The sequence below is a fragment of the Cyprinus carpio genome, chromosome B18 (assembly GCF_018340385.1).
Source record: "Cyprinus carpio isolate SPL01 chromosome B18, ASM1834038v1, whole genome shotgun sequence".
NCBI classification, from domain to species: domain Eukaryota; kingdom Metazoa; phylum Chordata; class Actinopteri; order Cypriniformes; family Cyprinidae; genus Cyprinus; species Cyprinus carpio.
Window position 1 is genome coordinate 17,893,005 of NC_056614.1, and position 24,436 is coordinate 17,917,440.

Here is a 24,436-nt window from a genome sequence, read left to right on the forward strand (position 1 = left end):
GTGATATTGAGGGCATCAAACTTTTTAAACCTTTTTCAATGCCACTGTTTCTACAGAAGCTGCAAAGCACGTAAACCATAGTAGTAAAAATGTATCCATTTGTTCACATACTGATAAAAGAACATGAACATTACTTTCATAAAATCATAAATTCAATACTGAAGTTGTAATGAGAATATACTTCATCAAATAAAGCATTATTGTTTACTTGTTTACCAATTTCCCTGGACACAAAGAGCCAAACCATTTTTAAACATGTTTATTTCTTACAGTAGCATAAAGATAAAAACAGTCCAGAATTACACAAAGACTGAGGCTGTGAAAAGAAAGAGAGCACTGACCAATAGTCACTATATCAACACTAATGAGACATTAATGAGAGCAAACACAGTGTCACAGAGAGGATATGTACAGTCTGTGCTGAAAAGGGTTACTTCATGAAGAACAGGATTCAACATTAAGTTGAAAATGGAGTCTGAATACTGTAGCCTCATTTTTAACTTCATGTTGGGTTTTCTGCTGCCATTTTATTGTATTTTATTAATTATTTCTTCAAATGGAATAGGGATATCTACCGTAAAGCCTTTGAAAGAGTCAAGAAAACAAAATGAAATTGCATCATTCACTCAACATATCTATCCTGGAGGCACAATCTTGTGTATGATCACGGATAAGCAGCAAAGAAAAAAAAAAACAAAGCAGTCTAGTCTTAACAGGCTCTGTAATATTCATCTCACTCACTACTTTACAGCCTTCAACTCTGCATCCTATAATCCTACAAACAATTCAAAAAAGATGATGCAAAGTCCTAGAAAAAGCTCTCTCAATGTGACAATAAGGATCCACAAAGACTGATAATTTAGTGCTGAGAACGTTTAACAGGAGAGCATAAAGAAAACAAACCAATTTGGAATTGATCTCATCATGCAGTTTGGCCACAGAACATTTCAAATGGAGAGAACAGAGAAGGTGGACATAATGTAGTCTTTCATAAATTGAGTAGATTTGCCTGAATATCACTCGGCAGGCTACGATCCTCCTGTGGCACAAAAACAAGAAGAGAAACACCCCTCCTCACCAACTAGCTCCATCTAGGATTAATGAATACTGTTAAGAGTAATACAAGAACATCACAAGCCAGCTTATTTTCCTTAATCCATATTTTCTGTGCAAAACATAAACATCGAACAACAAAAACAAGAGGATTAGTAATGGAATAAAACTCTTTGGTGACCAACTGCGACTCTAAATATTTGACCTACGAGAGGGCAGCCATCCTATTGTCCATGATATTAGAATTTCACTGTGAAACGCCCAATAATAATCCCTCAGAATAGGCTTAAATATAATAAAGCCACTGCAGCATTTTGCATTTAATATTCACCCGGTATATAACCGTCAAAAGACATTTATGCTTTATTGACAATGTAGAAAAGCATTCGTGTGCCACAGGTCAGGATTTTCTAAGGGCTCATGAGACTTTTCAGAAGTTCTTAAAATCAAGAGGGGAGAGGGTTTTCAGGTGAGAGCTTTTCCCACCCTGATCCCGAAGGCACGGCGCTCAGCTTAGCTCAAACAGACAAGAGGTGGTGGAGCACAGGAGAAGCCGTGAATCATGTGTGGGTGGAGGACAGCTGGTGGGTAGACGATCTGTGCCCTATTTTAGAGCCCAGATTTGTGTGAGTGCGAATGTGTGTCAATAAATGCTCTGTAAGAAGACTAAAGGAACAATAGCACATGTTTATGTGTCTTATAATGAGGTTAGCTGTGCTCTGGAGAGAGGACATGTCCAGAAGCGAGGACAAGGCACGCAAGCATGTAATGTGTGTGAATTTACACACTCATATTTGTCTACATTTTGAAAAAGAACTACTGCACCTGAAACATAGACTCAGCCGAAGCAGAAAGCTACAGACGTAATGATGGAAAAAATCTGAGATTGGAAAATATATATTTCAGTGCTTTCATGCCACAATTCTTTTTTTTGAACGCAAGTTTCTCAGGGGAACACAAATGTTTTATGAGAGAACACAAGAGAATTGAAATATCATTTCTATTCCCAGAGAAACTTTGAATTCGCTTACAAAACTCATTTTCTGGAAAAACTTTGAGTTCACATATAAACGACTCAAAAGTTTTGCAAGCTAACACAAAGTTTCTTGGGGGAAGTCAAACAATTTGCAACCTATCCCAACCTAGTTTCTCAGAGAAAACACAAAACATTTATAAGACAACATAAAAGCACTAAAATATAATTAATAAAATATAAAATAAAATAACGTTTGTTTGTTTTTTTCACTTGCAAAACCTTTTAGTTCTTCTTAGAGAGTTCACTCACAAACAACTTAGAAATTTTGCAAGCTAACACAACGTTTCTTGGGGAATCGCAAATATTCTGCCAAGTAACGCAACGTTTCTTGGGGGAACGCAAATATTTTGCTAAATAACGCAATGTTTCTTGGGGGAACGCAAACATTCTGCTAAGTTTCTGTTTATCCTTCGTATAGTCTGCAAAATGTATAATGTAATAAATTATGCAAGGAAAATTATAAAAATTTTACAATAAATATAAAAAAAATCACCTATTGTTGATGGTAAATGACTGAACAGCAGCAAAGGAGTGTCTACATGACTTCAAGAAAACGCTTATCAATGAATTCCACCAGAACTTCAAGATCTGTCTGCCAGCTAGTCATAAATTGTGTTGCAATACATCAGGCTTCATATATGAATGCTTATATTCGGTTTCTCACAATCGAATACTTTTTTTCTGTCGTTTTCCATTTTATAACACTATTATGTTAAATTTAGTAGTGTGCTGAAAATCAAAACTGACGCTTTACTGCTGTTCACAGTGAATCTCTAGAACAATCACCGCACCTTTAGTAGTGTTGGTTTCTAAACATACAGTACTCCACATGTACTTAATATACAGTATTGCTCATATGTGTTCATATTGGACTGCGTCAGTGGTTTTAGCTCCTGTTGTTGAGTATCAGTCCATCCTTCTCAGAGGAACGTTCAGTACTCAAACGGAATTAGCGAAAACGAATGAACCAAAAAAACAAGGTTGCTCAGACTGCTGTGCGCACACAGTGATCACAAACTGTTAGCATGATCATTTCAAACACGAACAACGAAACATAAAATATCTCAGAAGACAAAGAAAGCTCGGTTTAACAGCACAAACTTGGAAGTCCACTTAGCCACATGCGCCTGGTGACATGAGGAATCTAACTGCAGTGCTATAACGCTAGTGAAACAACCTGCTACTAACCAAGCTTTTAGTTAAAGGGAACGTTCACCCAAAAATGAAAAATTTGTAATTTACTCAACTTTATTTCATTCCAAACCTGTGTGACTTTTTATTCTGTCAAGATAATGTAGCAAAAACTACTCTGGACCCCATTGACCTCATTGACATAAACAGTTCACACGTTCTTCAAAATATCTTTTGTGTTTTGCAGAAGACAGTTAATCATACAGGTTTGGAATGACATGAGGCGGAGTAAATGATGACAATTTTCATTTTTAGGGTCAACTATCTCTTTAACGGATCAACAGAGAACTACTAGAGTACTATGATACACTATGGTGATTGTTGGTTTCACTCATCTACCTGGCCTCTGCATGAGATAAGAGTTCCCGCATTATCACTATTCAACAAAAGTCATAAATATAAGCCAAATCCATTCCCAGCACATATACCTAACATGCTGTTTAGTGGTGAGATATTAGTGTTCCTTGCCAAGTCAAGTTCCTTGTCCTAGTTGAGGTAGGCTTGCAAGGAAAAGCACATTAGTACATTTAGTACTAGCGTCTCCTCTCAAAACCACCACATCATGAAGGATGCTGCCCAGAATCCTGTCCACTCGGGACAGCATAGAATGGTAATAAGATCATGAAAAATTACTTCTTGATCACGTTTAACAGGCACACTAAGTGTGTCAAGTGGATAATGGGTGGTTTTGTATATGGTAGTCCATCAGTTGGTCCATTTCTTTGCACCTGGTGCCCAGATTCACTTTCCAGGAAAGACAGAGATCTTGCCAGCTTTGGCCAGCTTGTCAATGATCTGGGCCTCATAGTCTGCATCATGGACACCTGTTTTGCGAAACTCTCCAGAATAGCGGTTCTGCTCCCAATAGTGGTGCCAGTTTCCCCTGCTGTCCGCCCCAAAACCAAATACATTCACCTATGGAGACAGACGCACATATGAAGTCACTGCCAAAGCTTTGAAATGTAAATATTTAAAATTAGTATTTTTATTATTTTATTTTTTTTTTACATATAAAAAGCTAAAAGCTTTTCTTAAACAATATAAACAAAAGCTATATACATACATATTCTTTATATTTTATTTATAATATAAAAGTGAAGACTTTTACGTTGTTTCTATTCATCAAATAATCCTATAGAAAAAATGTATCACCATTTCCACAAAAAAAAATATTAAGCAGCAGAACTGTTTTGAACTTTTTCTTGAGCACCAAATCAGCATATTAAAATGATTTCTGAAGGATCATGTGTCACTGAAAACAAAAGTATTAACTGCTGAAAATTAATCCGTGCCACTCCCATCACAGGAATAAATGACTTATTACAATAGAAAACTGCTATATTATATAATATTCTAAATTTCAGTATGATACGAGAGCACATTTCAAGAAAATAAAAAATTGGAACATTAATTTACAATGCATTGTATGAATTCTATGCATTATTATAGAGCCTAAAATCTTACCTCATCACATACGTGTAGGGTGAAGAACAGCACAAGCATGCCAGTGGAGGGATAGCGGCCATGATGACGTGTCCAGCGGTCATGGATGTATTTAAAGAAAGCTGGGTTGAAGATCTGAACCTACAAGACATTATTTGATACTTATGCAGATTTATAGCAGCACAGAGAAAACAAAGACTGAATGTGAGATTAATAGTGTTCTATTGTTCAGGGTCTAAAGGAAGTCTTAATTCAGAGAATATAAATCTGTGAGAGACAGGATGGGAATATATTACCTTGTCTTTATCCACACGCAGAAACTGCTTCACTGGAGCGTAAGTGCTGAGAGAGAGAGCGATTTGGAAAGATAAAGTTATAAGTCTTCCCACTTCTGGCATCTCTTCATCTTCTCATAAAAAAACAGTGAGCAGAACTGCTGCTAACTTTCTGGTGTTTTTCAGTGAAGTAGAGAATGTTGTTGATGAAGCGCTGTGATGTGTGGCAGTGTGTGTGATTTGAATGATGCATTTCTGAGTACAGAACACTGCAGTGTTTTCACAGACAGAATATATGAATGTCTCATTGGCCACACTGCAGCTACTATATCTACGACTTAAAATTCATGGACTGACAACCAAAATTTCATTAAATTCACATAGTGACTGAAAGCTAAAATGAACAAGTAATTTATTAATGGGATGTCAGACTCTATCAGGAGGAGGTACTATGTGTATCTTTTAAACATATCACACAAATAAATCTGAGTAATCCAACACACCTCTCAAACTTGCTTGGTGACTAAATAACTTTAATATGAAAAATCTTGGTCAACAGACATCCCTGTTGCATATTAAAGTTATTTACTACTACATTTAAAATAAAAATATACAACATAATAAAAAAATCAGGATTTCGACAACCAAACTTTCATTAAATCTAGTGTCTGAAAACTGAACTGAATAGCATTTACAGGCAGAATTAAGTTTTATTTGTGGTTAAATAAGAAAATAAGAAGAAAGTAAATAAAAAATAATTTAAAATACAAATAAATATGATTTATATAAAAAACAAAATAAAAGTGCAGTTATAATAAGAGTGCAGCTATTTAGCTTCTTTTCCTTAAAATTTGTGTGTGTTATTGTTCTCACAAGCGGATCTGGCCGGTGGAGAGGGCACTGGTGATCCACAACAGGTCGAGAGTCTTGAAGGGCACCAGCACAAAGCTAACATTGGCTGCCAGGTTTTTGGCACTCTCTGGGTACATGAAGTGGTGTGTGGTACGGCTGCCGGCATCCTCTTCGTACCCTACAGTGGGAGCCAGGTTCATCCTGGAACACAGAGATCCAATTGAATTAGACCGTGAAAACACTCCCTCGCTTTCACTCAAACAAGCCCTATTACTTTGGCATTTCATTATTTTCCCCACGACGGAGTAAAGTGAACAAACAGAAAGTGCATTCAAATTGACAGCAAAAGCAGCTAAAAAAGCAGCCAGTGAGAAATGTTGCAATTCATTGTAATTGTACAGAAAATAATAACCAGGTTATTATTCAAAATTCTCCTTTGTGTTCCACAGAAAAACATCTTAAGGTTTTGGAAAGACATGAGGATAAATAAAAGAGAATTTTTGTTTTAGGGTGAGCTATTCCTTTAAGAGCGACTGACTGCAAGTGACAAGCAAGATGATGGAAAGAGGGTGTGGATCAGACAGGAACGCAGACAGGGCCGGTGTCTATTCAAGAGACACGTCTGTTTTCCCAATGGATGTCAGAGCTTCCATTTCACAGCTCATGTCCTCTCGACAAAATGCTCTGATTAGAAAAAAAAAAAAAACCCTGCCTCCCTTTCTCATTCAATCTGTATTCTACATGTACTCAGAACTACCTTACATCACCAAGGTTTTGCAACACATAGAATCTCAAGCTTGTATTCAGGCAGCAGGATTTAAAAAGCTTTAGATGTAATAGTCCTAGAGATTTTAATGCAAAACAACAAATGTACATATCTGTCTCTCTCGCTTTCTTTATCTTCTTAAGACTCAAAGCTTTTCTCAAAGCCAGTGAGATGTTTTACCAATCAAATCTCAAGCGTTTTCTTCTTATATCATCACTCTAATAAACAAAAGGCCAAAGAGCAAGGCTTAAACTGGAAACCATAATACTCATTTACAATAATTTTTTTTATCGGAAGTGCAAGAAGGGTTTGTTATTCTACAGCTCTGCTGTAGTGTGTATTAGTAGTACAGCTGGTGCTTAGCACTGATTTAGAAACTAAAATAAAAAAAATATATATACAGTATATATATATATATATATATATATATACGTGAATATGTATATATACATGAAACACAAGGGAGTGGGTATATTACAAGGATGCCAACTGATTTCAAGCGATATACTTTACTTATTATACTGATGTAAGTATAATAATAATTTACTTATTATAATGACAATCATTTAGCTTATCGCTAAAACTTATATGAGCCAATAAACAGCAACAACAAACTCATTTGACAGGCAGAAACCTCAAACCATCTCTAAACGGTGTCAAAATGAAAGCAGACAGCAGTTAAACAAATAAAAAGACAAGGAGACAGCTGCTGTGGGGCAGAATAAAGAGATGGATACGGAGGAGGACGGGATTAATTTAAGATTTCAGAGCTGAATCAATAAAGACTCGACTGAAATAGCACCTCAATTTATACCTCCATCTTCTTCAGCCGCTCCGTCTCTCTGATCTCTACTAAACATACGCTGTTCTTCAACATCTCCCCCAGGCCATTATTTCACTATTTTCTTTAAGCAGCAATACGCACATTCTGCCCTTTTCCATGTTCATTCAACTGAAACCTACAATTGCAAATGTCAATCCACCATATCTGACTGTGATCAGTGTCCCAGAAAACAGAGCTATTATTGCACACTAAAACTAAGACAAATATCGCTGATTTAAAAACATTTTCATAAGCTAAATAAAACTCTAAATATATTGTTATGGATAAATGTGTTTTATCAAATTCTTCTTTTTTTTTTAGAGCGTTAGCTATTCTGTTGACTGCTCAACCGATTCCTTAAAAGGTGAAGTATGTATTTTTTTCAGTGTTAAATTACTACTTATAATAAATCTCCTATAGCAGCTATACTCTATTTCTATGATTATGTTCCCTAAAAAATGTAAACACTCTGGATATGTGCTTAAACTATAAATTTTTTATTAGTTTGAGTATCCTACCAGTTTGGAGCAGGGCTATCCAACTGTTCAACCAACGGAAGATGATTATGGAAGTGTTAAGGAAACCTGTTTGAAAAATCATTATTTTTTGCCAAGTAAAGAAACCACCTTTAATTCCAATTATTGAAAAATGCCCACAAAATAACACTAAACTGAAAAACACTGCAGAAAAACAAGTTAGTTGTGAAAAAAAAAAAACTTGTGAAAAACACATAACTAAATAATAGTGTTCAATTTAAAACAACTTTGAAAATACAAAACTGAGCTAGACAAACTCAAGGGCACCAATTTAATTTGTATGCCTTATTTTTTTTTTTTTCAAAACAAGACCAAATCTTTTTCATAATTCTTGATACGCAGTTCGAAAGACTGTTTTCATTCCTTACTTCTTTTCGTGTTGGCATTTCATGACTCACCTCATGATGAAGTCATGGCCATCGATCACCGAACCGTAACCTGCCCCACGGAGGTTTCCCGAATTCCCCACCACGGCACAGCGCAGACAGCGGGCCGGGTCCCACGAACCGTACGGGGAATGGCCTGGAATGACCTGGAACAGCCTCTGTAGAACTTGCTGGATGTTGTGGGGTTTGAATTGAGGCTGCAACATCTGTACAAGGCCCAGAGGGAAGAGAAGAGAGGGAGGAAGAGAGCGAAAGAAAGAAACTAACATAAGGTTGGGCAGTTATCTTTTAACTTCAAACCATCTGCACACCTGCCTGTGCACACATGCATACTAAAATAAACATCCAGGCAGCCAATTAGACGCTGAAACCCTCTGCTGTGATGAATAGAAAAAAAGCTCCAACAAAAACACATTCCGAAAACCAAGACCAGACTTAAAATCTTTCCTTTTGTATTTTTCTGACATCCCTCCATGACATGGCTTCCTTCCAACCAACCCCCTTCTCTATCTTTCCATGTTTTCTCTCCCTCCTTTCCTCTCCTCATGGTCCCTGCTGCCAATAACTGGCAGAGTTTACCAGGTCTCCACTGGACCTAATAATTCTTGGCAGATGTTTTCTGGGTACAGATGCCAGCCGCCGAATTTACTCTAACAGGAGCCATTGTGTTTAATACAAGATTCTGTCATCAACAGAAAGATTTGTTTAATATTTAGATTTCTATACTTTTATTCAGCAAGGGTGCTTTAAATTGATCACAATTCTTTTTCAAATAAATGCTGCAAATTCTTTAAAACTTTTATTCATCTGTGAATCCTTAAATCGCGTATTTAACAAAAATATTTAGAAACAACTGTATAAAGAAGGATCATGTGGCACTGATGTCTGGAATAATGGCTGCTGGAAATTCAGTTTTGCCTTTACAGGAATAAATTACATTTTGAAATAGAAACAAGTTTTTGTTAATTGTAATAATATTTCAACATATTGTGGTTTTTAATGAATTTTTGATCAAATAAACGGCTTTCTTTAAAAAAAAAAACAAAAAAAAAACTTACCAACCCCTCTCGAACAGTATCTGCATATTTATGTAAGTTATATGTGCATCTTTATATATAGTAGTTTTGGGGAAAAATCTGAATTTAAATTCCTGACTTGATTCAATTTAAATTTTATTTGAACTTGTTACAGCCCACAGGATGCTGAATTGGAATTTGAATAAAATGAATTTAATTCATTGCAATTCAAAAATTCCACACAGATGAATTTCATCAGTCCAACAAATGTTTCATATGAAAATTACATAATTAGTTTTGAGTAATTACGCCCATTATACTCTGAAAGGAATGTCCAATGAGTCCAACATTGCCAAAACAATTACTTTCATTTTTGTTTTTCTTTCTGGCTTTTTTTGGACCAGTAATCAAGCATCTTAGCAATTGCCTAGAACACCCAGCATTCTAACAGCACTACTTACATTTTCTTCAGAAAATATAAAATCCAGTAATATCCATAAGTGCAAGCATGTTCCCAACCTTCATCCCAAAATCTTTCTGCTTCTTTTGCTTAATGCACTCCAGCACCCTCCCTGCTTTTAATTCACTCTGAGCAAGTATTACAGATTACACTTTTCAGCTGACACACTTTTTTTTAGACATTACTCATGTTCTTTTTAATAAAAACGGCCTCTTTGCTTCCTGTCGCTTAAACATGATGCATAAGCACAACTGCAGATTGCTAACCCACAACAAAATGAAGTCTCTTTTAATTAAGAACGGTGCGAGTTCACATGCAACAGTTTTGCAGCCATTTCATTTTGTTTTTGACAAAATAACCACATCAACTGAAAGGGTTTCTAAATCTAAAAGCAGCAGCGAGTAACCATAAGATCACTTACCACCCACCAGTAGTACACATCTGAAGGCAGCTGGATGTTGTCCCGAATCCACACGGGAGAGATGTCCGGGTCATAGTTCTCGTCGAACCAGTCAGAAACGCCTGGGTCACCCACGCACTGAGAGCAGGCACATGTCTTCTGCTGGGAGCTCTCGGCCGGGACGACCCGGTGGGAACCGGCATAGCTGGGCACTAGCTTAACCCTGTGTGACTCTTCCCATCCCGGGGGTTCCAAGTAAGGCAAGCCGGCTCCTCCTCTCAGCGAGAAGGAGAAGAAGAGCGATGTGAGGAACAGGAGGGCCAGGGATCCCAATACTACGCAGAAGCGAAGGGAGCATCTCATGCCCGCTCGTTCTCCTGCTGCCGCAGGTCCAACTCCAGTAGGCACCCAGGGTCTCAGCTCACCCGCCCTCTGAGCCCGCGCCCATGTGGCCCAACCCCAACCCCATCCCAAGCCAAAGCGTCCATCTCGATGCGGAGGCACAGACGGCATGCGCCCGCCCCACTGCCATGAACCGGCCCCTGCCACCGTGCCCAACCTGGACTCAGTACTACTCGGTGTACTGAGCGGCACAGCCTTTAAACCCAAAAGTGTGTGAATCTCACAGAACTGTGTGCCTGTGAACTGCCACAGCTGATCTCCAGTCTATCAGTCTTCTCTTTCAATGTGTCACCGCTGCTGTGGAGCCTTTTACCGCTCTTTATTTTCACTCTCTTCCCCCTACACCATGGGATCTCCTCCAGCTCTCTCTTTCACGCTTTTGAACTGTCTATACTGCCACGGTACAAACACAAACCAGTCTTTCGCCTCTAAAAATCAGTCTGCTTGTAGGCGTGTGTGTGATCGGCTCTATTCTCCTTGCAGTGACAGTTGGAGGAATAGCCCCCTCTGTGGTTTTGACATCTCAGTGCCAGACAAGCTAGGCTGTCATCCGTGTCTGTTCCATAACATTCCTCTATGTGTCCAAGTTTGTCACTGTAATCCAGTTTGTCCGTGGCTGTCCGCTCCGTCTAGCGAGCCACCTTGTCGAACTTCGCAGCCAGAGGTGGAAATGGGTGGAGTTTTCTCACAGTCTTGTAATAAAGCTCTTTTGCAGACATCTTGAATAGCATTACATTCTACAACACTCTTCAAACTCTTTCAGTCTCATTCATTTAGCGGTAGTTGCATATCCTGTGAGTTACTTTGAGTGCAGAGACATGCCACTGAGTTTGTCCCTTGGTCTTTATGGTGTCTTCAATGATAGCAGCTTGAAGATTCAAATATGAGGAACCTCTGGTTCCATCAGTTTTCCATCCTAACTGAGTGGTTTGAACATTCCAGTCTTGATAAGCACTTTAGAATATTCTGCCATCATGGTTTGATCATTTGAGCAGTTTAACTCTCTCCAGGTCAGTGGATAATAAAAATGAACCAAATAAAAATAAGAAAAGACAGCAACAAACAAAAACAGCATCCGATTTTCTTCTAACACTGCAGCTAGTGGAGTATGTGATCAGCCGAGTGCATGTGAATGTGTTGTGTCGCAGGGCTCGCTTGCCAATTTCACGATGACAGCTCTTAACGGAATTGGTGAGGTGGAGAACTCAGATTTCAACAAGGCAATGTGCCCTGACCTGCTGTTGTCCTGTAATCTCCAAATCTATAATCTCTGGGATGCTGCTGCTGGCCAACCTGTGTGAGCTCTCATTCTAACTTGCCAGTTTACTGCCAGTGAAAACCCGTCAGTCTGAGAGGGTGCTGTGCATTAGGATGGCAGTGAAATCCAGCTGCTCTTCTCGATTCAGGACGACCTTCCAAACTAAAGGGAAACAGATAAGTGTAGAATTAAGTACTGGATAACAAGACAGTGCATTTACGTTTATTTTATTTATTTATAAGTAATTTTTCCCCAACTTTTTTTTTGACAGATTTTCATATTAAAAATTTTCAGAGAACTGCCAAAAAGCACAGAATATTGGCATACATAATTAAAAACAAATATTTCACACTGCTTCACGCAGTAACTGTGTTTTGCTCCAGATATCTTTTCCACATTTAATACAAACTGCACAATATGACTTTGAAATGTACACAGAAAAATCATGCAAAGTATTTCAATAGTCCTTTGTTCAATAGTCCTTTGAACTCCTTTGTACAAAAGAGCAAATGTCAATGTTCCCATTGAAGAAGAGGTTTAGATCAAGAGCTTTTGTCATTAAAGCAAAAGCAAAAACAAAAAATACTAAGAAATTCTGCCATTCTCAACTGCTGTTAATTTTTCAATCCAACTTGAATCAATTTTTTTATCCTAATAACATGATTGGCAAATTAAAATATTAAACCCAACTAGAAAAGAATATACAACAGATGCATTTTCACTAGCAGACTCAGACTTTTGGATGCCACAATAGGTATAGTGTATGAGAAAAAAAAATAAAAAAGAAAGAAAAGCATTATAATAAGCATGTAAACATCACTAGCTTCTGCTCATGTATTTGTAAGTTATTTTCTGCTTGTAATATTTGCAATATACTTGCAAAATATTTATAGTTTCTCCCGCCAACTCATACTTTAATTTCCAGACCTTATTTCCCCCATTCTATATCTGAAAGATCAGCGAAGCTGATGAAAATGAAAAGCCATTCACTGACTTTTCACATTCATCATCTTCTCTGATATCTGTCCCTCACACACATTTTGTGAAGGCACCACGGTTGAAGTGTTTCTATCTTTGGGTCTCTCTTGTGACCCCCGATTTCTGTTGAACATTCTCTGTAGAGCATTTGCTGAGCTGAATATGTGGAGCACAGACACCATTTCAGGCACCTTAGATGACCATTAACGTCACAGCTTTCACAAAATAACACCAACCAATTTGTTCATGCTTGCATATTTTAATGAATACACTAATTTGGATGCATGTTAAAAAAAAATACACAAAAGGTATAGCTCTGTCGGCAATGCACTCATGTGTTAAACATAGCCTATCTGTCTGCTGCCAACAGTTCAATCACGGGCTTAGAAGAGCATATCGACATATCAAACAAACAGGTGGCTCGTGCTGCTTTCACTGTGGCCGCAGATTAAATCGCCCGATTGTGATTGCATGCGTGGGTGAGCCGCTCGAGATCACACAATGCTCCCCTTCCATTCCAATTAGAAAAATGAATTTCAGATTTCATTATCACTTCTCTGATTGAGACGTTCTCATCCTTAAACACGCTACTTCTTTTTAGACGCCCACAGTTTGATGAGAGAAACCGCGAAAGAGGCTGCAGGCACGGTTCAATAGTGTTTATGCTGCTGACTGATTATCTTACCTGTAGTGACGTAATGCGACGGGAGCGAGCCCGAGGTTTGACGTTCTCAAAGGCGTGAACGCGCCCAAGTTTCCACATTTATGATCTCTTATCATCTTTTCGATTTCGATATTTTCGTTCATGTACAAATGCAAATACAAAACCAGTCATAAGATTTATACATCTGAAAGCTGAATAATTAAGCTTGTCCATTGATTTATGGTTTGTAAGGATCGTACAATACTGTAATTACAGTAGAGTATTGCAGTAGTATTATGACGATATAGTGTCCATACTACCTCATAGCAGTGTGGGAAGGTTACTTTAGAAATGTAACAGGTTACAGATTACAAATTTTACCCTATTCAAAATTTCATAAGTAGTTTAACTGTTTCAATTACTTTATTAAAAGAAATGTAACAGATTACATCTGATAACTTTGCTAAATTTGTAATATTTTCAACTGTTAATCATGCAAACATTTAAACCAGGCATGGGTTAACTTTACAGTTCTAAACACTGATTACTGTCAGACTTTCAAAATACTTCATTACTTGAATTAAGATTACAATAATTTAATTTAAAGCATAGTCACCACAAAATCAGACTTTAGCACCTCTTTTTACTTTGAGATCGTTCTGAGGTTAAATAGCTATATATAACTATAATAACATATAACATATAATAACATATAACTATTATATAGCTATAATAACAATAAATAGTTTAATAGTTAGCAATGTTACTGTTTTTGAAATCAAATCTTTGTATAGCTATGACAGGAAACACTGGCATCTAACAATTCCTTGGAAAAACAAAAACATATTATCTGTTAATATATAATTTATAATTAAATTAAAGCATATATAAACCCAAATAGAAAGTCATTGAATAAGCATATGTGCTATTTCATATCCTAAATTCCTGAAACATGGTGTCTCATATTTTAGAGCAGTCACTGCAATTTATGAAAGAAATCAATTAAATCTGTATGTGTGTGTGAAAAAAATTCAGATGTAACTGTAATTTAATTTTAAAAAAATTGTCAGTAATTGTAACTGATTAAAATTAAATTACATAATTCACATTTTTGTTCATTACATGTAATTACTCCCCAACACTGCCTCACAGTGAACTCTAACTTGTAAACTTTTGTTTAATAAAAAGTTAATCATTTAGCTAGATTTTTATTTATACTTTCACATTTTTATTAATTGTTCTGTGTACAAGCTTCAAAATTCATGTAACTGAACTGATTGTCATGTGTTATTTTTGTTTATATAAATTTATGCTACCTCTACGAATTTTGAGAGCCACCTTTGTAAAGTAAAAATGTTAAAAGAGCGTGGTTTACTAAGGACCATGCATATAAGTGTGATGCCCTTATTTAGCACTGTCTAAAAAAAATATGTAAGTCAGCACACCATATATATAGGCTATAAAATCTCAAATGAAATGCAAAATCCTCTTGAAACTGAATTATGCTCCCCATCTATTCAATTCATGCTAAATTTTCTCACCAAGCATCACATCCTCCTACCCCATCCATTATCTCAAAATGACAGTCTTCTCATTTATAAAGCCATCAGCACACAGTTGCTAGACTTACAACAACAGCAGGCAACTGAGATATGTAACCATTATTATTCGCTTTTGGTCAACACATCTAAACATTGACTGTTGTGCTCAAAACATCATTACTTGGATTCTTGACTCCATGCATATACAAACACATGCTTGCGATACATTCTATAGGACAAATTCAGACGATAACACTGCCACCAAATTCTCCATTTCTTCCTTCTTCAGCCATACACAGGTATCACAAACAAAAACATCCACTGACCTTAGCTTACTCTTTCTTTCCCTCTCTCTTTTGTTGTTTGGTTGCTTTTAGTGGGTCTTGACCAATGTGCCTGCTCAGCAAGGGTGAGCCGAACACTGTAGAGTGGGTGTCTGAGTTGCCTTGGCAACGAAACCTCACAGCTGGCTGCAATGGAAATGTAATTGAAAGAGAAGAGCAGGCATTCACATACTGGGTGGGCTTGCATTCTCTCCGACTCACTGCTGGACAGGTTGTTCTTACATATTCAACAGTCGACGGCTCCAGTTTTGTGCTGTCTATGATCAGATTGGAAGCAGGGAGGGAAACCGATGCCTGTGCAGTGACTCTAGGGTTAATGTACTGACAAATAATGCACTCTCTCCCCGGCTGAGGATTAATCTAATCATAAAATAGTAATTTTCAACGGCTTGGCCCTAAGGCTTAATCTAATTTCATGTTTAATGGATTAAACCCTTTTAAAGCTGGATACATTATTGCTGGTTAGGCCTCTCTGGGGAAAAAAGTATGATTATCATGTCATGTGTTTTTTCATTTAAAAAGTAGACTAAAATTATGAATTACAAACCCATTTCAAATCTTCCGTTTATTTCTGTCAGCTCAGTTGTGCTCCTTCTTGCAAAAAATAATCTCTATGAAGAATTTCAAGGCTGCATCTCATTGCTAGTTTTACTTAATCTTAGTGCTGCGGTCAACACTATAGATCATGACATACTCATAGATCGATTACAAAACTATAAGGGTATTCAAGGGCAGGCTTTAAGATGGTTTAGATCCTACCTGTCTGATCTCTACCACTTTGTTTATTTAAATGGGGAGTCATCTCAGTTATCACCAGTAAAGTATGGAATGCCACAAGGATCTGTCCTAGGTCCTCTGCTATTTTCAATATACATGTTGCCCCTTGGTAATATTATTAGAAAATATGAAATTAGTTTCCATTGTTATGTTCATAATACTTAACTATATATCTCAACAAGACCATATGAATCTTCTAAATTATCTAAGTTAACAGAGTGTATTAAAAATGTAAAAGATTGGATGACCAATAATTTTCTCCTATTGAATTTGGATAAGACAGAGATATTACTTATTGGACCAAAAAGCAGCACACAGAATCTCTTTGATTACAATTTGCAACTAGCCGCATGTACTGTTACTTCCTCTACAGTCAACAATCTTGGTGTTATATTACACAGAAACTTGTCTTTTGAAAATCATATTTCCCATGTTACAAAAACAGCATTCTTTCATCTTAGAAAACTGCCAAGCTACGAAACATGTTACCTGTTTCTGATGCAGAAAAGCTAGTTCATGCATTCATGACCTCTAGACTGGACTATTGTAATGCACTGCTAGGTTGTCCTACATCTTCAGTAAACAAGCTACAGGTAGTCCAAAATGCAGCAGCTTCCTTACCAGGTCAAGAAAATATGATCATAATACCCCAATTTTATAGTCTCTGCACTGGCTAATTTCCGTATCAATTACAAAATATTATTACTTACCTACAAGGCCCTTAATGGTTTAGCTCTTGCGAACCTAACTAGCCTTCTACCATGCTACAATTCATCACGCTCACTAAGGTCACAAAACTCTGGATTTTGGTAGTACCTAGGATAGCAAAATTTTTCGCATTTGGCTCCCAAACTCTGGAATACCCTTCCTGAAAATGTTTGGGGTTCAGACACACTCACTCTGTTTAAATCTAAATTTAAGACACATCTCTTCAGACAGCATTCAAATAATGCATCTCTTAATCTTGGACTGCAGTTATATCTGATCAAATGCACACAATTATTCCTTGGCTTGGGTTGAACAAATCATTCTTGCTTGGTTGGAACAGCAGCTACGCTAATTATGTCTCTATTTGTTTCACTGTTTCTGCCATGGGATTGGCATCCCACGGTTACTAAGAATTACACAAGCTTCAGTCTGTATCCAGCCCTAACAAAGACCTGAGATGACCGAACACCTGAGAAGAGATGATGCAAACCCCTCAGAGGACCTCAGATGATGCCAACCCTGAAACAACATAAACTACCAAATTTTGCTACAGATTTGATTGCAACATATAATCATTGCTGTTAATGGTGTTCACCATCTGTTTTATTACGTCATTAATTGAATTTTACCGTACATTTCTGCCATATGTACAGTACATCAATTTGACATTGTCATCACTGACAAGCTACTACTAAATATATTGTAGAAAGTAAATTTTCTGTAAAGCTGCTTTGCAATGATTTGTATTGTAAAAAGTGCTATACAAATAAACTAGAATTGAACTGAATTGAATCAATGGAAAGCTTATTTATTCAGCTTTCAGATGATGTATAAATCTCAATTTCGAAAAATTGACCCACATGACTGGTTTTGTGGTCCAGGGTCACATTTTGTAATTGCTAAAGGAATTGCATTTAATTTCTGGGAATGTGGCCTAATAATAAATGGGCCATCATTCTGACCTCTTTCAGTGCTGGTGTACGTCATCAATAATTTTTCAGATTTATTCTCTAAGAATTTATTCTTCAGATAAATAATCTCAAACTGAGCTCAAAATACAGAAAATGTGCTTTATGGCTACTACAGTGTCTGCATCACAAAAACGTTTCATAACCTTATCTGAGTCACACTAATCACAAAAAAATATAACCTTTCATTCCACTTGAGCTTCAAGCCTCCAACTAAAATGACGGAAAATGAAATGAGAGATGCCTGCCTCTCTAATCAAATTTAAGTCTCAAATTCATTTTATGTATAGCCTTCAGCTTCAATCGTGTTTATTTCCCATTCTGCCTCTCAGGAAATACTGACTATCTCATTTTTATTTCAGTCTTTTTTTTTCTGTTTTGTCTTATTTTATACCCTCTCAAGGGAAAATTAATATAGCCTCGTGCACCTAACATGAAAGTAAAACTAGATATAACCTTAGGTGCTATTTTGACTCATCCAAACAAGTTTCTGCCTGATTAACTTAATGTCACAATTATATTGGGCACCTATAAAAAGTGTCAAAAAACCATTTCTTACCAAATTTATAACAATCTAACATAAAAACATTTCATGCCGTCTGATTTGACAGTTGCAAACACTTTCTTTTAATTCTGAGAATGTATTTCATATCCATGCTAATTGGGACACTGCCCTGAGGAGCCACTGGATCAGTTAACAGCATACAGCTAAGCAATCCATACCCTTGAATTGTATTTGTGCCCAAAGGCAATGAGTCGCATTCTCCTGGAGCAACTGTTGACCCTTCATCATGCTGTTCTTGACAAACCAGATCCACAGGGGATGCCACCAGTCATGTCCTTCATGTCCAGCAGAAGCTGATCTATTATGAGCAACCATGATAAGCCACAGATACATCTCTATGATGCTGAACAAAACAGCCCTTGTGGATCTCAAAGGCCTGGGAAATTCTGTAGCTCTCAAGTCTTAGAATGTAAATCAAAGCGGAAATCATCTCAAAGAAGCAGCAAACACATCATGCAGAACTAGGAGTTCAAAACGCTTGTATAGGAGAGACAGGAGAGATCTGTTTATAACAGCAGCGATGGATGGTACAGTCACCATGTCCTATTCTCGCATAAACTGCCTCACCAGAAATTTGTGTTTGTGTGCCGTGGGAGCTCTTAACAGCTGCAGCTGCCCAAGTGTCTGACTCAGCACCCCCATCTCTGCTTCAGGCTCTAAAAACCAGTGTGTGTGTGTAAGGTCCTATTCAGGAACATTGACTTTGATTTCTGGCATCAGCGCAGGTGAAGCAAGTGACCTATTAACTTTGCAAATATTGGCTGCTGGAAAATAATATATCAAATATGCATCAGAAATGTTTGCTTCTGAAGAAAATTTTAGTTTCTTCTAAATATGTTTTTTTTTTTAATCTATTTATAGGAAAACACATTTAAAAGTGATATTTTCAAATTAATGGCAAATGTCAAATTATCACATTTTTCATACTGTACATTATGTGCATTAATTCATTCGTAGCATTTTAAAATTGTGTTTCATAGTTTATTTCTTTTATATCTAATATATTTTAATAGTGATTTAGAAATAATCATCTTATCTGTATTTCCATAATTTTAATATGGTGCATCACTTTTTCTTTAAAATATGAACTTTTGAGAAGAAATTTGAAGTCTTCCTTAAAAGCCCACAAATGAATACAATATGTGGTCAATATGTGGACCTCAAATACCCGCTCCTCACTGACCTTGTCTCTGTTGCACAGGTTTGACGCCTCGCATCTCCTTGCTGTGTCCCTGTAGCATATTCATGAATTATCCATGCATCTGTGGCTGTACAGTACCTCTATCTACAGTATCTCTTTCTATTTGGCAAGTACAGAAAAAGATGTGCTTTCAGCCTACTGTGGCCATTTTCTGTATCCTACCTCTCTATTCTCTCAATCATTCTTTCTGTGCCATCTTCTTTTAATGATGTTTTTCATCACTTTCTCTGTGTGACAAAGTATTTATTCTCCTGTGCTCAGAAATGTCTCTCTCTCCCTCACTCATCCAGCAGAGATCCTCTAAGGCCACCTAGACTGGGGCCAGATGCCAAGGCCTGTCGCAGAGCCCATCGATCGAGAAGAAAACCAGGGGCAACGCTGGCTCCAGAAAGCCACATTACTGGCACAGTTAACCCTTACTTCACCATCTCAGTGAAATGTTGCTCACACTATATCTGGTTGTCGTGAAAGTGCTGCAATGACAGATTGAAAGGTTGTACGTCGTCTATTATACCTTTCCGAAATCTGTCAACTAGAATAAACCCTAGAGCTGTTTTGTTAATATTTAATTTGGATTAATTTACCATTAGTAAATGAGGTAAGCTACAGATGTGTGCGCTTGCTAAAAGTCAAACTGTAATAATCTAATCAATTTAATGTGCTTAACCCTCATGTTGTGTTTCGGTCATTCCCAAAAATGAAATGCTAGTTAATGTTATAACTTTGGACTAACACCCATAACCTCTCTCACAGAGGGTACAACAACTTTTACTTTTTTTTTTTTATAATTTTTGTACTTTTTCCCCATCTTTTTACACTTGCAGTGTTCTTGGGCAAAAGTAATCAGCCTACAAAAAATAGCTTATAAATGTCTTGTTATGCTATATTATTACTAAATACTGGATTCAATCTTCTCATTGACTTGTTTTCTTTTAATTAGCACAGTTTTTGAGTGAACATTGCCAAAATTATCCACAAATAACTGAAGTGCATAAGTTTAGATCAATGAGGCCTACAACCAGTTAGTTCCAAGAAGAAATACCAAACCTTTACTAATTGAAAGCAAACAAGTAAACATACTTAATATTAGATATAATCTTCGAATTGACTTTCTTTTAATTATCACTGCCAAATTTATCCAAAAATTATGGTAGTTTTTGTATTTGTTTTTGCCACATTTTTACACTAGTGTTCCTGGTCAAACATGACCAGCCTAAACAAAAATTGCTTATAAATATATCATTATGCTATATTATTACCAAACATTGGATTCAATCTTTTTATTGACTTGTTTTCTTTTAATTAGCACAGTTTCTGAGTGAACATTTCCAAAATTATCCACAAACTGTGGTTTTGTCACTCAAAAACTGATTAACATAAGCTCAGATCAATGAGGCCTAAGACCAATTAATACCAATAAGAAATACCAAACCTGTACTAATTGAAAGAAAAGAAGCTGACAAAAAGATTGAATCCAAGACTTGGTGATAATATAGTGTAATGAAAAATGTATAAGCAATTTTTAAAGGCCAGTCATTTTGGACAGGGAATGCCAAATTTGGATTTTTAGCACAGCACAAAGGTTAAACAATGAGAGCTGAGAGTGTCATGTTTCCTTCCTGTCTAGCCTGAACTCAGAAAGATATTTTGGGACTGTTACTGTTTGTAAAAACCATTACATTTTCAGTAATCTGATATGACGAGCATCTGAAAGAAAAGTCTTCCATCTGTTTGTTTGGGTGTATGTCTCTGGGGGAGAGAGAAACAGAGAATTCATGCATTTTTGGAGTCACACACACACACACACACACACACACACACACACAAGTAATCTGACACACACACACACACACACACACACACACACACACATATAAGAATACAGATTTACAGACAACATAGTGTGTTCAGCAGCAGGTGTCCTATTTGTTATTTTCTGTACAATCCATGTGATCTCCAAATTAAGATGCAAACATAACGGTAAAATGTTGCAAGTGTTGTAACTGTAAATGCTGAGTTGGGTTATTTAGGTTGATAGAAGTGAATTTCAGGTAACCCTGCTGTCAAAGCTCTGTGAATTAACCAGTTTAAATCCCTGATCGAAAAAGGTTTCCCATAGAGTAACCTGTTTAAAAGCTCTCATATGTGACTCTTTGACAGCGTGCTCGCTCTGTACGCAGTGTTAACCTAGTTAAGGCCAAGTCAGCAGGACTTCTGCTGGCTCCTGAAATTCCCCAGATACTATGTTAGCCTAGTTACAGAAGATGATGAACATCTGTCAAATAGAGCAGTTGCTCAAACAAGACAAGTTTCTAGTCTATCTCAATATGCAACGTTCTTTTCTGTATCCTCTCTTTTATACCTTAGTGACATTTGAATAGTTCAAACTGTAATTTCAACTCAAGGACATGCATTTTTAAGAAACACATGAGGTGACTGAAATATTCTCAATGCAATGATTTATTCATTATATGGTTTCAGCACTGAGTCGCTCTGCATAATGTCGCAGCAGATATAATAAGAAATAGATAGTCCTCCATTATACCTTGGGAAGAATTACACTGGATGTCTAACTGCTCATATTAAACTCAACTTGAGCTTGGCCATTTGCTCTGTTGTGGACTCATAACCACAGTGAGCTGCAAAACAGATTTATTTTGACTGCATGTGACTATGTCAATGTAAAATAAATAAATAAATAAATAAAATGTTTTTTGGGGGGTCGGGGGTTATCGGAGTATGTTTTACAGGGAAATACTACTTCAGTCATTCTACTTCAAAATTTCAGGTTTAATTCAATGTGTTACTTGTCATTTCTTGTAATTATGTGTGAAATTAAGCAGTGAAAAATGTTTTAAAGTAAAACATTTTTTCAGTGACATTTCTTCAAATAAAAACGAGCCCTATCACCAGAGTCCTCCAATTACTCCAAACAGCTACTGTCCTCTCAAATTCAGTAACTGAAAAGAGACCAATTAGCAAAGGGCAAACTGAATAAGAAATTAATTAAAAGTGTTGCAGCAGAAGCTGTTTACAGTGAGATATTATGTGATATAGCAGTCAAATCACCACAAAATGGCCTCAACGTTAACAGAAAAAGAGCCACTTAAAATAATTTTTTTGTTTCATATATAACAGAATAGAATTCAGATATAAACCTTAAAAAGGTAGGACCTATAGTTGATAAAACTTGGATCATATTGTATTATTAGTATGTGATAATTAATATTTTTAAATACTGTAGGTGCAACTTATTCAATATGGCCAGAAGTTTTACATATGATAAATAAAACACACACACACACACACACACATTTCAATCTTATATCTAGCTTAATAACCATTAATAACCATCAGTTTACTTGTCATAACTTATCTAACCCTGTATCTCTTTGGTGAAAAGGGCATGGAAAATTCTTGTCTGCTAAAACCTTTGAAAACCTTTAAAGCACACGGTTTATTAATGCACAAGTGATGTATAAATTCCAGTACAGTCATGTTAAATATGTTAAGTTGCAGTGATTCTACTCAGTCTGTAAAATGGGAAGGAAATCCTGCAAATTTGCCATAAGCGTCCCTGATAAAAGGAAAATAGGATGGGTTAATAGATCTTTATTACATTTTTGTTGTCTTTCTGGTCAACATACTGCTTATTTGATTTCACTTTATTGAGTTAACATCCACATCTTTGGAGTTGAGCTGTGTCTACTTTGAATAAACTGCATAAGGATGAGACAAAAGACTTGATTAGGTCACCCCATCACATCAACCCCGAGAAAATCTTTTACTACCCCTCTTTCTTTCCTGTATCTAAGCAACGCTGGCAGATCGGTAAGGGTGGGTTCAGAGTGGAATGAGACCCTCACATGAATGAGATGGGTTCGGACACAAAGGGGCAAGCCACGGGTCCCTCTTGAGTGCCTCTATGCATGATGTAGGTCAGGGACCACTCTAGCTACACAATCTGGGACTATCTGCTTTAAAAAATAAAAAAGGAGGGGTGAAACATTAATGGACTAAAAACCACATAAGCATTGACCACAACAGGTTATATTGCATACAATGGACCCAAATGACAAATTCTATGAAGCTCATGCTTTCCTTACCTTGCTATGCCTCTTAGGAGGCATAACCCTTCATCATGATGTATTCTTAAAGCTGGGGCAGTTTTTGGATGTAAAGAAACGCACTTCACCTCCTCTCTGGAATGTAAATTTCTGCAGACTGTTGTAGATGTTGCACTAAATGAACAGCATTCAGCTTCCATATGATTATTCACATCAATTCTCTGCCGGTGGTGGTTTCCAGCGTCCACGTAGTATTCTAATGCAGATGTGCACTAGGATTTGATCCCGCTGTCCGTTATTTTATCATCTCTAAGCCCTTGGATAATGTGCAACAATGTAATTCTCACAATGCTTCCAGTAGTCGGTGTGTGTTGCCCCCCCACCTCAACAGGACATCCCTCACCCCATATTCTCCAATCGCGTTAACGGTCTACTGGGATGTGTAGTTCTTTAAATGATTTATCGCTAAGCTTCGAACCGTTATTTTGTTTGTTCATTTATTTGAGCGACTAACCCAATCGTTTATTCTTATGCATTTAAATACGCAACACCAGAAAAGCGCTGTGAGGTGGTGTCAGGTGTTGCGTGAGAGTCCACCGCCTTTTTGAACAACATTTCCCATGATGCATTTCGAGCAGATGGTATTCACAGCCGACCTCTAAGTGCTGTGATTGAGTATGCTCGGAGAATAACTATTAATTCGAACTGGCCACGAAGTATAAGATATATATATATTTTCCATCTCTA

At 36.9% G+C, this 24,436-nt stretch overlaps 1 protein-coding gene across 4 annotated transcripts; it reads right to left on the minus strand.

Moving 5' to 3' along the window:
• Window positions 1–244: 244 nt before the first annotated feature.
• Window positions 245–24,094, minus strand: LOC109109348 (CMP-N-acetylneuraminate-beta-galactosamide-alpha-2,3-sialyltransferase 2). Of its 4 annotated transcripts, none has more exons than XM_042744145.1 (8): window positions 23,729–24,094; window positions 15,386–15,529; window positions 10,259–12,051; window positions 8,374–8,567; window positions 5,872–6,051; window positions 5,020–5,065; window positions 4,745–4,864; window positions 245–4,195 (listed from the first exon to the last, which is right to left on the minus strand). In XM_042744145.1, the coding sequence occupies exons 3-8, from the start codon at window positions 10,748–10,750 to the stop codon at window positions 4,022–4,024; spliced, it is 1,206 nt and encodes a 401-aa protein (XP_042600079.1). In that variant the 5' UTR covers window positions 10,751–12,051; window positions 15,386–15,529; window positions 23,729–24,094; the 3' UTR covers window positions 245–4,021. The 4 variants fall into 4 exon arrangements, with proteins under 4 accessions (XP_042600079.1, XP_042600076.1, XP_042600078.1 ...); XM_042744142.1 differs by having other exon boundaries at window positions 10,259–12,059; XM_042744144.1 differs by lacking the exon at window positions 15,386–15,529.
• Window positions 24,095–24,436: the final 342 nt, after the last annotated feature.

Bases quoted from the DNA above. Each gene is read 5' to 3' on its own strand.
- LOC109109348 (XM_042744144.1), bottom strand. From the start codon at position 10,750: ATGCCGTCTGTGCCTCCGCATCGAGATGGACGCTTTGGCTTGGGATGG. The intron at 8,568-10,258 runs GTAAGTGATCTT...GGCCTTGTACAG, and splicing joins ATGTGTACTACTGGTGGGTG to ATGTTGCAGCCTCAATTCAA. The intron at 6,052-8,373 runs GTGAGTCATGAA...TCTGTGTTCCAG, and splicing joins GGCCATGACTTCATCATGAG to GATGAACCTGGCTCCCACTG.